The sequence below is a fragment of the Aotus nancymaae genome, unplaced genomic scaffold, assembly GCF_030222135.1.
Source record: "Aotus nancymaae isolate 86718 unplaced genomic scaffold, 86718_ANA_hifiasm-v0.15.2.pri h1tg000016l, whole genome shotgun sequence".
NCBI classification, from domain to species: Eukaryota; Metazoa; Chordata; class Mammalia; order Primates; family Aotidae; genus Aotus; species Aotus nancymaae.
Window position 1 is genome coordinate 4,124,117 of NW_026988428.1, and position 14,205 is coordinate 4,138,321.

The window sequence follows — 14,205 nt, forward strand, 5'->3', positions numbered from 1 at the left end:
CCCGTAGGTAACATTTACAGCAACATAAGATGGTAAAAATCAAATGCATTATTTTCAGTCAACTAAACCTGCAAAAGAAATTTTTACAAACATCCTAATTATGGAAGGTTTGACTCGCAGAACACAATGGCAAACCTTGATTTAGAGAAAATAAACCTTCAAGCTAAGATTGGTCTGACCTGAATAGATAAGCATTTTTAGTAAATCTGTGCAGTTGCTTGTTTCTTCAGTGGCTGAAGAATTAATCTTAAGTTGCTTCCCAACAAAATTTCGGCAGGTTATCTATAAAAAGAAAGATAAAAACTAATATTAGTCAGGTATTTTTAGTTAAAAATTTGGCTTACTTGTAATGTTTCTCTCATTTTTTATTTATCAAAATAAAGAGATATATAACAATGCTACAAATAAAAGCTGGCAGAATAGCATCTAATCATGAGAACTTTCATGAAAAAAAGCAGCTCCATAATTTTTCATATTTCTTTTGTAGAGCACAGCTGGAAGAACGTTAGGCAAATTATGTAGAGCAATTAGAATATGATTTGCAAATATTCTACAAATTCTCTGGTCTAAATATATCTTCTATTATATAAGTTAAAATATAATCTGCTTTCCCAATGGCAGATTTTTCCACCCTACTTATAACTAATGCCATTTTAATTTCCCTGGTGAAGTTTTCCAGAACTAACTTCCTCTATAGTATTTTGATAATTTATTTCTAACAGATACATGAGTCCTAAGATAATAAAATATCTGAAAATATAAAAGTTTTTAAAAGAAAAAATTTATTTTAAAGGGCTTAAGACCCTCTTCTCTCCATTTCTTCACTCCTATCCCTTGAACTAACCTACCACTCAAATACAGCCCTCCTGGAACCCCAGTCTGATGTAAATGCTTCTTATTTATTGTCCCTTGTGGGTACTTTTATAATGAGATATAAATGCAGCCTAATAAAATACAAACTCCTTCCCACAACCTCATAAGATCCTACTTGATCTAGTCTTTCCTATTTTGCCAGCTTCATTAAACGGATCTTTACTGAACACCTATTTTGTACCAAACACTGTTATAAGAAGAAGGGATGATGAAGCAGAGAACAAAATAAACAAAAACTCCTATTCTTGTGAAACATCTTAGTGGGAGAAGAGAGAAAATGAACAAATAGTGAGGCACATTATATAGTATATTAAAGAATTGCAAATACTCTAGAGAGACATAGAGCAAAAAGGCACAGAGCTGTAAAAAGGTAGAGAGGAAAGGCCTAACAGAGAATGTAACATTTAGCAAAGATTGGGAAAGGTGAGGGATTCAATATGGATGTTTGGGGAGGAGCACTCCCAGCAGGGGCAACAGCAAACGCAAAGACTCTGAGGCAGAAACACCTTACAGAACAGTGCAGTTAAAACCCGCAAGGGAGTCGTAGGATAGGGGTTACTAGAGAGATCAGGGGGATACATTATGTAGGATAAGTTATATTAAGACCATGTTAAAGATGTTCACTTTACTCCTAATATGGTGGGAAGCCACCATAGGGTTTTAAATAGAGGTGTGACAGAACCTGATTTAGGTTTTATGGGTCACTGTATCTGCTGCATTAAGAATAGATTATAGCCTGTGTGTGGTGGCTCACACCTGTAATCCCAGCACTTTGGGAAGCCAAGGCAGGAGGATCATCTGAGGTCAGGAATTCAAGACCAACCTGGCCAACACTGTGAAATCCCATCTCTACTAAAAATAGAAAAATCAGCCAGTTGTGGTGGCTCGAACCTATAATCTGAAGTACTCACAAGGCAGAGGCATGAAAATCGCTTCAACCTGGGAGGCAGAGGTTGCAGTGAGGTGAGATCACTCCACTGTACTCCAGCCTGGGTGACAGAGCGAGACTCCATCTCAAAACAACAACAAAAAGAATATAGGCTGAAAGTGGGGTGCAGGATGATTAAGCGGTCGCTGCGTCAGCCCAAGCAAATACAACAAGGGCTTGGATAATAAACAAATAGAGAGGTATATTATACAGTATATTAAAGAGGGAATGTTGGAGCTGGTGAGCAGTCTTCCAATTTGGATTGTATGTTGAGCACTTGGTAGCCAGTTGGAAGTGGGGTGTGAGAGCAAGAGAGGAGGCAGGGATGTCTCCAAGGTGTCTGGCAGCCAGGAAAGGCTTGTCATTGACTGAAGACTTAGCAGAACAGGTTTGTTTGAGATGTGCTAAATTTAAGAAGTGTATTCCGCCACTAAGAAATGATGTTGATTGGGCCAGGCACGGTGGCTCACGCCTATAATCCCAGCACTTTGGGAGGCCAAGGCGGATGGATCACGAGGTCAAGAGATCGAGACCATCCTGGTCAACAAGGTGAAACCCCATCTCTACTAAAAAATACAAAAATTAGCTGGGCATGGTGGCGCACGCCTGTAGTCCCAGCTACTCGGGAGGCTGAGGCAAGAGAATCGCTTGAACCCAGGAGGCGGAGGTTGCAGTGAGCCGAGATCGCGCCATTGCACTCCAGCCTGGGTAACAAGGGCAAAACCCCATCTCAAAAAAAAAAAAATGATGTTGATTGGGCAGTGTGGTGGTTTTTCAATGGATCAGCTTGGTTAGGGCTAAACTATGAGGAGGAAAGAGAGGGAAGCATCCATTTTCTAGCATACACACACTTCATCCCAGTTATTCAATCAAACTAGGTGCTACTGTGAAGGGATTTTGCAGATATTAATTAAACTGACTTTAAACAAGGGAGATTACCCTCAGGGGACCTGACCTAAGCAGATGATTCTGACTTGCCTGCAGCATCCAGGACTTCAAACACCAGCAACAGCTGCTTCTACAACTGTCCTCTACCTGGCTGGATCTTCCCTCACTGACTGCCTATGAGTAATAGCCTCTGTCCACCTGAGGTTCCTTCCTGTTCATGATCTTGACTGTCTGTCCTATGGGTCCGAAGCTTGCTTAGCTGGCCCCCACAATCATATAAGCCAAATTCTTGTAGTAAATCCTTTGATGGATAGCCAACTAGGTAGCTGGCTAGACAGATGTGATATTGTAAAATATATATTTGGTTTTGTCTTTGTTTCTTGACATACAACTCCTAAAATCCTTGGAATTTCTAAAGTGGTGTCTTTTTGTATGAGAATAAGTTGAATGACAGCCCGTAGGTAGCTTCAGGATGGGGGCTGCTCACCAGAAAGACCATGGCAGGATAAGACCTTTCAGCCCTACTCCCCAACCTCTGCAATGGAGAGAGGGGTGGAAGGTTAAATTGATCACCAATGGCCAATGATTTAATCAATTATGCTTCCATAATGAAACCGCCGCAAAAAACCCAGATCTGATGCTATCTCCAGATAGACTGTGTAGAAACTGAATTAAAAGACACCCAGGAACCCAGGAGGTGGAGGCTGCCATGAGCCGAGTCCATGCCATTGCACTCCAGCCTGGACAACAAGAGAGAAACTCCATCTCAAAAACAGAAAGACACCCAGCTGGTGTCCACTACAGAACTGATTTCTTGCTTAGGGGTGAGGAGAAATCCCCACACATCTGGTATCAGAATCATGTTGTAAGAGAATAGTGAAAGACACTGGATTTATTTTTTACCCTCCATAGATAAAATAGACCTGTCTTACTAGTTTTGCTCCTCTGGTTGAACCCTGGCTGATACAGGCAGTTAGATATATCAACACAAAATTCAGAAAAAAGATCTAGAGTGGAGATGTAATTTCAAAAGTCATCATCGTAGAGATGTACTTAGAGCCACAGACTGAATCAATGCACTAAGGAAGAGGTAGAGGTTGCAGTGAGCTGAGATTATGCCACTGCACTCCAGCCTGGGTAACAGAGTGAGAGTCAGTCTACAAAAAGAAAAAAAAAAAAAAAAAAAAAATCATAGGCTCTAGGAACACCATTCCCATTGTGCTTCATGCTAAGTTCGCTTTGACCTGATATGAGCTTCTTGAGGACAAAGACCTAGTTCCTGTTTGCCTTGATCGCAGGTTCTCAATAATGTTTGTTGATTTGAATGATAAATGCCAGTAAGTAGAGATACTAATACTAAAGCAGAAATAGTAATATTTATCTCATTTCTAAATCTTTGTATTTTATATGTGGACTAATTAGAAATCACAGCATCAGGAATAATAGAACTTAAACTTACCTTCTCTCCATATTCAGCCTCATACCTTGCACAAGGCTGTTGAGTAATATCTGGGCCCTTGAACTTGTGTATTCTCAGCAGAAGCTGGCGCTGTGCATACACCAGGAGTGGTGTCACTTGTTCTGTATACCTCTCACTAGACAGGGGTAAAGAACACATTAAAAAGAAAACATCAGTTAAAATACTTTTTTTTTCAACGAAGTCTCTTTTAATTGCCCTTACAGCACTACTTACTGTGAAACTGTATTGAACTGAATGGCAAGCGATACTAGTGTTTCCCATTTTTCCACTTGATATAAAACTTCCAGGGATTTTAACACAAAGTCGTGGATCCATTTCAAATCAACCACATTTACATCATCTAAAGGATGCTCAAATGTAAGACTAGAACCACCGTTATCATTTTTAATATTCCCGTAACAACTTGGAACACTGAATTCTCCTTTGTCTTCAATAGGCTGCAAGTAGCACAATGAAAAAATATGTGTCATTTCAGATTTTACTCCATATTTTGTCTGAAAACTGAATGTGATAAAAATGTAACATGGAAAAGAACTGAACTGAAAAGAAAAAAATATTTTCCTTATGCAAGTCAAAGCTTGATAATTTGATGCAGTATTATCCAATAAAACTTGCCGTGGTGATAGAAATGTGCTATATATTTGTGCTGTTCATTATCATTCCCTATAGCCACCGGACACCTGCAGCTACCAAGCTTTTGAAATGTGATTAGTACAACTGAATTACTTTCATTTCATTTTAATTAATTCAAGTTTAAATTTAAATAGCCACATATGGCTAATATTTACCATGTTGGACGCACAGACTATGTTCTACTGTTCTTGATATACAGTCACTATCCATTTAAGTAAGGATATGAAATCAAAAAGGTGAAATCAATGATTTTTCAAAAAAACAGACTTTACTATAAACACATAATGAAGTTCCCTAATACACTGGTTACATTTGTTAACTTATACAATAATATGTCTATTCCTAGATGCAAATGTCATACCTATGGAGGAGGAAAGCAATGAGGAGACACTAAAGAGTTACTATGTAACAGGCCGGGCACAGTGGCTCATGCCTGTAATCCCAGCATTTTGGGAGGTCAAGGCGGGCAGATCACGAGGTCAGGGTATCAAGACCACCCTGGCTAACATGATGAAATCTCGTCTCTACTAAAAATATAAAAAATTAGCTGGCCGTGGTGGCACATGCCTGTAGTCCCAGCTACTCGGGAGGCTGAGGCAGGAGAATCACTTGAACACAGGAGGCAGAGGTTGCAGTGAGCCAAAATCATGCCACTGCACTCCAGCTGGGCAGCAGAGTGAGACTCCATCTCAAAAAAAAAAAAAAGTCACTATGTCGATAGTATTCACTTCTTATGAGTTCCTGACACATTTAATTCTTAAGGCAAAACAAAGCCTCTTAGATCCATCTAAGGCTCAGATTGTAGCCCAAAACAGTTGGATAACTCAAATCCAGCCTTCCCATCCCAATAATGCCATTAAAAGTAACCTCTATACAGGGGTGGGAAGTATTAACACAAGTAGAGGATAAACATCCCCTCTAACAAGAGCTGTAGTCTTTGAAGTTAGAAGAGACTTCAGAAGCCATCTGGCAATGAAATGCAGTATGCACACCTGAAGTCAGGCTGTGTAGGTGTGAATAGTAGGCGTAGCACCAGAGACTTATGTGAATTTGCTTCCTTAGCACAGTGCCCTGCACATGGGACATACTTTTAAAAAGTAGTTGACATTTTATTTATGTCATAAGCTCAATTCCTATAATTCACTGATTCTAGAGTAAGTCTTCTAGGAGCACAGATCTGCTATCTGTTAGTCATGCCTATGCCTTATTTCTGGGATGAAGGACAGGGAAGTTCTCTGTAGTTATTACATCTTCCAATATAGTGTTTATCAACAATGAAGCTGAGGGCCAGGTGCAGTGGCTCACGCCTGTAATCCCAGCACTTACAGAGGCCAAGACAGGTGGATCACCTGAGGTCGGGAGTTCAAGACCAGCCTGACCAACATGGACAAATGCTGTCTCTACTAAAAATACAAAATTAGCCGGGGGTGGGGGCACATACCTATAATCCCAGCTACTCAGGAGGTTGAGAGGAGAATCATTCAAACCCGGGAGGCGGGAGGTTGCAGTGAGCCAAGATCACGCCATTGCACTCCAGCCTGGGCAACAAGAGGGACACTCCATCTCAAAAAAAAAATGAAGCTGATATTTTATCTCACTTGTCTTGTTCATCACCCATCTCTCAGTTGATCCAAATCCAAAAGGGGGGAAAAGAAAATAATCTATTGATCTCCCAAATTTGGCAACATTGAGAAACAAACAACACTGAGAAATAAACAAGATTGACATTTGGAGCTCAAAACAGCATATAGAGATGGAGGTTTCTGGCATAGTCAAGGCCAGACTCTTTTTAAGTTTTGAAGATTTTGCCAAAAAACATAAATCTAACTAGAATCAGATAGAATATTTGCATTTATCCAACAATTTGTAAAAAAATACAGTGGATAAGCCTGCATAGCCAAGACAATCCTAAGCAGAAAGAACAAAGCTGGAGGCATCCTGCTAACCAACTTCAAACTATACTGCAAGGCTACAGTAATCAAAACAGCATGGTACTGGTACCAAAACAGAGATATAGACCAATGGAACAGAACAGAGGTCTCAAAGGCAACGCCACACATCTAAAACCATAGGATCTTTGACAAACCTGACAAAAACAAGCAATGGGGAAAGGATTCCCTGTTTAAAAAATGGTGCTGGGAAAACTGGCTAGCCATGTGCAGAAAGCAGAAATTGGACCCCTTCCTGACACCTTACACTAAAATTAACTCCAGATGGATTAAAGACTTAAACATAAGACCTAACACCATAAAAACCCTAGAAGAAAACCTAGGCAAAACCATTCAGGACACAGGCATAGGCAAGGACTTCATGAATAAAATACCAAAAACATTGGCAACAAAAGCCAAAATAGAAAAATGGGATCTAATTAAACTCCAGAGCTTCTGTACAGCAAAAGAAACAATCAGTAGAGTGAACCGGCAACCAACAGAATGGGAAAAAATTTTTGCAAACTACCCATCTGACAAAGGGCTAATATCCAGAATCTACAAAGAACTAAAACAGATTTGCAAGAAAAAAAAACAAACGAACAGACCCATTCAAAAATGAGTGAAGGACATGAACAGACACTTTTCAAAAGAAGACATTATGAGGCCAAAAAACATATGAAAAAATGCTCATCATCACTGGTCATTAGAGAAATGCAAATCAAAACCATATTGAGATACCATCTCATGCCAGTTAGAATGGTGATCATTAAAAAATCTGGAGACAACAGATGCTGGGGAGGACGTGGAGAAATAGGAACACTTTTATACTGTTGGTGGGAGTGTAAATTAGTTCAACTATTGTGGAAGACAGTGTGGTGATTCCTCAAGGACCTAGAGATAGAATTTCCATTTGACCCAGCAATCCCATTACTGGGTGTATATCCAAAGGATTATAAATCATTCTATTATAAAGAAACATGCACACATATGTTCACTGCAGCACTGTTTACAATAGCAAAGACCTGGAACCAACCCAAATGCCCATCAATGACAGACTGGACAGGGAAAATGTGGCACATATACACCATGGAATACTATACAGCCATAAAAAATGATGAGTTCATGTCCTTTGTAGGGACATGAATAAATCTGGAAACCATCATTCTCAGCAAACTGACACAAGAACAGAAAATCAAACACCACATGTTCTCACTGATAGGCAGGTGTTGAACAATCAGAACCCAAGGACATGGGGAGGGGAGTATCACACACTGGGGCCTGTTTGTGGGGGAACAGGGGAGGGACAGCATGGGGTAGGGAGGTTGGGGAGGGATAGCATGGGGAGAAATGCCAGATGTAGATGACAGGGGGATGGAGACAGCAAATCACATTGCCATGCATGTACCTATGCAACAGTTCTGCATGTTCTGCACATGTACCCCAGAACTTAAAGTGCAATTATATATATATGTGTGTGTGTGTGTGTGTGTGTGTGTGTGTGTGTGTATATATATTTTTTTTTAATACAGTGGACAGAAGAACATTTTAAATGAAATTATGGGAATATCCTCAATAAAATTCAGACTATGGGAACTCTACAGGACCATGTGTGGTTTTTTTAAAAAACGTTTTTATTAAAGAAAATTTCCAACACTTAAAAAAGTAGGAAAAATAATATAATGAAGCCCATGTGCCCACCACCAGCTTCAATAAACTCTTAGGACACATCTACTTGCCCCACTATTTTGAATTATATCCCCAAAATTATGTTAATTAGTCTATAAATACTTTAGTATGTAACTAAAAAAATAAAAATTAGTTTTACAAAAACATAACCACAATACTATAATCCTACCTAAAAAAAAAGAAATTAGCAGAAGTTCCTTTAAATCATTATTGAATAATTACACTGAAGAGTGTTTATATTTCCCTTATTGTCTTAACAACTTTATTTTTTTTTAACTGTATGTGTGAGATTAAAATAAGGTCCAAACACTGCAATTGATTATGTCTCTTGTCTTTTTTAATTTATAGATTTCATCTCCTCCTTTATTATTTAATTTTTTGTTTAAGAAATCAGATCATTTGTCCTGCAGAGTCCCCATAGTCAGAATTTTACTGAGGATATTCCTGTAATTTCATTTAAAATGTTCTTCTGTCCACTGTATTTTCTACAAATTGTTGGATAAATGTAAATATACTGATTCCAATTAGATTTATGTTTTTTGGCAAGTACACTCCATAAGGTGCTCTGGATCCTTCAATTCATTCATTAAGAATTACAGAATCCTGATATTCTAATTCCAACATCCTTTCATTTATTACTTGGATGCTTTGTAAAGAAAAATTCCCCTTCATCAACTATTTGATCATCCTCAGATATAGTTCATATAGGAGGTAAGGTAGTCAAGCATTTTTTTTCCCAAAGAAGCCCTGTTTCCCTTAGTGATAAATGGGTTTTAAAGGCAACAATCTAGACCCTAGAGTTGACAGTTATTTTTGAAAACTCTGAATTGCTTTGACTCCTTTGGTGGAAAAAAGAACCATATGCATGGGTCTATTCTCAGATTCTCTATTTGTTCCATTGATATATTTCTCTCTTTAAGTCAGTATCATACTCTCCTAATTACTTTAGCTTTAGTAAGCCTTGATATCATATAGTGAGTCCTCCAAATTTGTTCTTTAAACAAAATTTTCTTTTGACCATTCACATTTTTTTTGCATTTTCTTATAAATTTTAAAATGAATTGTCAATTTATATTCCAAGGAATGTCTGTTGGGATTTTCACTAAGAGTTCATTGAATCAACAAATCAAATTGGGAATAATAGAGTAATTAATATTTATATATATTTATTTATTTAAGTCTTCTTTAGTTTTTTGTAATGTCTCACAGTTTTCAATGTAGAAATATTGTGTAAATTTTATTACACATATTTCTAGATATTGATATTTTGGGTAATATTTTAAATGAAATTGTTTTTAAGTTTTCATTTTCTAATTATTTTCTGCCAGTACATAGAAATACAATTTATTTTTGTATATTAACCTTATATCCTGCCACTTTTTTAGTTCTAATCATGGCTTTGCAGAGTACTGAAGAGTTAGAATTCTCTATGTAAAAAATTATGTTGTCCACAAATAAAAACAGTTGTATTTCTTCCTTTCTAATCTGCGTGCCTTCTGTTTCTTTATCTTGCCTTATTGCAATGGCCAAGATTTCTGGCATGATGTTGAATAAAAATGCTATGAGCCAACATTCTTTGTTTCCATTCTTACAAAGAAGCTCATAACATTTCACCATTAAGCATTAAATTATCTGTAGATACTCTTTATTAGTTTAAAAAAATTTTCTATTCCTAGTTTGCTGAGATTTAACATGAATGGACTCTAAATTCTGCAAATGCTTTTGATGCATCTACGTCAATGGTCATATACTTTTTCTTCATCTTGTTGTATTAGTCTGTTTTTATGCTGCTGATAAAGACTGGGCAATTTACAAAAGAAAGATGTTTAATGGACTCACAAGTCCACATAGCTGGGGAAGTCTCACAATCATGGTGGAAGGCAAGGAGGAGCAAGTCACATCTTACATGGATGGCCATAGGCAAAGAGAGGGAGCCTTGTTCAGGGAAACTACCCATTATAGAACCACCAGATCTCATGAGACTTATTCACTATCATGAGAACAGCATGGGAAAGACCTGCCCCATGATTCGATTATCTCCCACCAGGTCCCTCCCACAACACTTGGGAATTCAAAATGAGATTTGGGTGGGGACTCAGCCAAACCATATCACCTGTTAATATGGTGAATTATATTGATTGATTTTCTTTATTTTTTGAGATGGAGGTTTGCTCTTGCTGCCCAGGCTAGAGTGCAATGGCATGATCTCAGCTCACTGCAACCTATGCCTACTAGGTTCAAGTGATTCTCCTGCCTCAGCCTCCCAAGTAGCTGGGAATACAGGCATCCACCACCACATCTTGCTAATTTTGAAATTTTAGTAGAGACAGGGTTTCAGAATGTTGGTCAGGCTGATCTCAAACTCCTGACCTAAGGTGATCCACCTGCCTTGGCCTCTCAAAGTGCTAGGATTACAGGCATGAGCTGTCACATCTGGCCTGATTGATTTTCAAATGTTAGTCTTACATTTCTGGGATAAACCTTACCTAATCATCATTTGCATATATTTGTATATTTTTACATATTATATCATTATTTGCATGTTCTATATATTGCTATAATTGATTTGCTGATATTTCATTTAAAAGTTTTGTGTCTATGTTCATGAGGGTATTAGTTCATACTTTTCCAGTTGATATCTGTTAGGGTTAAGCTGGTCTTATTTCTAAAAAAAAAAATTGGGCCAGTTGCGGTGGCTCACACCTGTAATCCCAGCACTTTGGGAGGCTGACGCAGGCGGATCATGAGGTCAAGAGATCGAGACCATCCTGGCCAACACAGTGAAACCCCGTCTCTATTAAAATACAAAAATTAGCTGGGCATGGTGGCGCATGTCTGTAGTCCCAGCTACTTGGGAGGTTGAGGCAGAAGAATTGCTTGAACCTGGGAGGCAGAGGTTGCAGTGAGCCAAGATTGGGCCACTGCACTCCAGCCTAGTGCCTGGCAACAGAGCAAGACTCTGTCTCAAAAAAAAAAAAAAATTAAATTAAATAAGCCAGACACAAACAGACAAATATTGGATGCTCTCACTTATATGCGGCAGCTAAAAAATGTGAACATATTGAAGATAATATATAACAGTTATGTAAGATATGGAAGATAACATAACAAATGTGAACATATGGAAAGGTAGATAACCAAGACTGGGAAGGGTAGGAGTTAGAGGAGAGGGGAGAGAATGAAGACAAGTAAGTTAAAGGAATGATAAGATAAAAGTAATAAATGCAATGTTTGATACAGTAGGATGACTGTACTTCACAAAAATGTACGTATTTGGGTGACAGACACCCTGAATACCCTGGCTTGATCATACATGTAACAAATTGTCTCATATACCCTATAAATTTTAACAAATAAAAATAATTGGTATAAAATTTATTATTTCTTCCATGTGTGTTTGCTCAAATTTCCCAGAGAAATATTGTGGGTCTGCAATTTTCTTTATGTGAAGGTTTCTGATTACGAAAACAAGTTAATTAGTATACTTAGGGCAATTCATATTTTCTGTTTCTTCTTGTGTCATATTGTTAAGTTGTGCTTTCCAATAAATACGTCTATTTCACCTAAGTTATCAAATTTGTTAACAAAAATGGATATTTCCTTTTTTAATATCTAATGGATTTGTCATTATGTCCCTCCTCCACCACTAATATCAGTAATTTGTGCTTTTCTCACTTTTGTTCTTCATCAGTATTTCTGAGTATACTAGATTTATCTCTTCAAAAGGTCAAATTTTGACTTTATTAACTTTGTTTTTGCTTTATATTTATCTAAATGATTTATGCTCTTATCATTTCCTTTATTTTTTATTATTTCCTTTCTTTTTATTTAGTTTAGATTTAATTTGCTCTTTTTTGATGTATAAACACTTAATTGATGTTATGTTTTTTCTTTCCTATTAAGCATTTAAAGCTATAAATTTCCCTCTATGCCCTACTTCATTTGAATGCCATACATTTTGATGTGTTGTTAATTAGTTTCAAATATTCTTTAATTTCTCTTGTGCTTTCTTTTTTGACTCATGGGGTATTTGGAATTGTATTATTTAATTTTCATATATTTAGAGATTTTTCTTCCTACATTACAGCAATCAGTTTGTAATTTAGTTCTGTAATGGTCAAAGAACATACTCTTCAAGAGTTCAGTCTTTGGCATTTCGGCATACGACCCATCTTGGTGAACACACCATGTGCACTTGTGCTCTGTCTCCATTCCACCTGGGTTTACTATACCACAGTTTTGACGTTAACTACCCAGAGTTAGCATTAGACTCCACAGATTTAAGGGCTCCAGCCTCCATACGACTGCCCTTATTTCAGATACCAGCCGCAAGTCTCAGGTCACCTAATCTTCTGACCAACTAGCTATAAATTCAGGGGTTTCCATAACCCCTTCAATTTGGTAACTCACTAGAATGACTCACAGAACTCACTGAGAGCACTGTACTTACAATTACAGTTTTACTGTAAAGAGAACTCAGGAACAGCCTAATGAAGAGGTACATGGGGTGAAGTCTGAGAGGCTCACAGAGCTTCCATGCCCTCTCCCTGTGGAATCAGGGCATGGCATCCTCCTGACACATCAATGTGTTTATCATCCAGGAAGTTCTTCAAGCTGTGGATGTCCAGAATGTATTTTGAATTTTTCTTATTAGGTGCATACATATTTATGATTGGTATATCTTCCTGATTGGGCCTCTTCTTAACATGAAATGTCCCTCTTTATCTCTCATAATACTCCTTGATTTGTAATATCTTATCTAATAATACAGATTCATCAAATTTTTTATCTTTACTATTCTCATGGAACATCTCTTTCCTACTTTTATTTTCAATCTACCTGTTTCTTTATATTAAGAGTGCTTCTCTCAGTAGACAGGTACATGTGTCTTGCTTTTCTATCCAGTCAGACAATCTCTACCCTTTATTTGGCACCTTTAACCCACTCATATTATATATTTTTATTGATGTCATTAAGTTAGAGTGAATGTTTTCTACTTGTTTTCTCTTTGTCCTGTGTTGTTTGTTTGTTTGTTTGTTGAGATGGAGTTTCACTCTCGTTGCCCAGGCTGGAGTGCAGTGGCGCAACCTCGGCTCACCTCAACCTCTGTCTCCCGGATTCAAGTAATTCTCCTGCCTCAGCCTCCAGAGTAAGTTGGGATTATTACAGGCATGCACCACCAGGCCCAGCTAATTTTGTATTTTTACTTGGTCAGGCTGGTCTCGAACCCCCAACCTCAGGTGAACTGCTCACCTTGGCCTCCGAAAGTGCTGGGATTACAGAAGTGAGTCACCACACATGGCCTGTCCCATGTTTTTTGTTCCTCTGTTCCTTCTTCCCTGCCTTCTTTTGAGTTAACTGAGCATTACTTAGTATTCCCTTTTACTTACTTCATTGACTTTTCAGCTATAGCTCTGTTTTACTAGTTACTCAAGGGATCATTAAATGCATCCTTAACTTACCACATTCCATTTAGAGTTAATATTGTACCACTTTATATAAAGTGTAAAAAACTTAATAGTTTATTTTTATTTACCCTCTTTATCTTTTCTGCCATTGCCAAATATTTTCCTCTAGAAATGTTTTAAGCCTCATGGCTCAACGTGTGTATGTGTTTACTAATTTTCAGTGTGTTTAGGTTATATTACATTTATATTACTTCTATTTTACTTCCACGCTTTAAACCACAGTGTGATAACTTTTAAATGGCTGTAAATTCCAGCAGACCAGAATAATAGTACAGGACAGATAAAGCCGTGGAATAAAGATCAACCAATCCCACCTTT

The 14,205-nt window shown here is 37.7% G+C and overlaps 1 protein-coding gene across 2 annotated transcripts in view; it reads right to left on the reverse strand.

Moving 5' to 3' along the window:
* Nucleotides 1-14,205, reverse strand: part of CFAP54 (cilia and flagella associated protein 54) — a 355,515-nt gene that overhangs the window by 209,613 nt on the left and 131,697 nt on the right. For both annotated transcript variants that reach the window (XM_064376848.1, XM_064376847.1), the window contains 3 exons: nucleotides 4,383-4,606; nucleotides 4,149-4,284; nucleotides 180-282 (listed from right to left, as the gene is read on the reverse strand). In XM_064376848.1, the coding sequence (XP_064232918.1) occupies nucleotides 180-282; nucleotides 4,149-4,284; nucleotides 4,383-4,606 (463 nt within the window). The remainder of the gene's footprint in view (nucleotides 1-179; nucleotides 283-4,148; nucleotides 4,285-4,382; nucleotides 4,607-14,205) is intronic.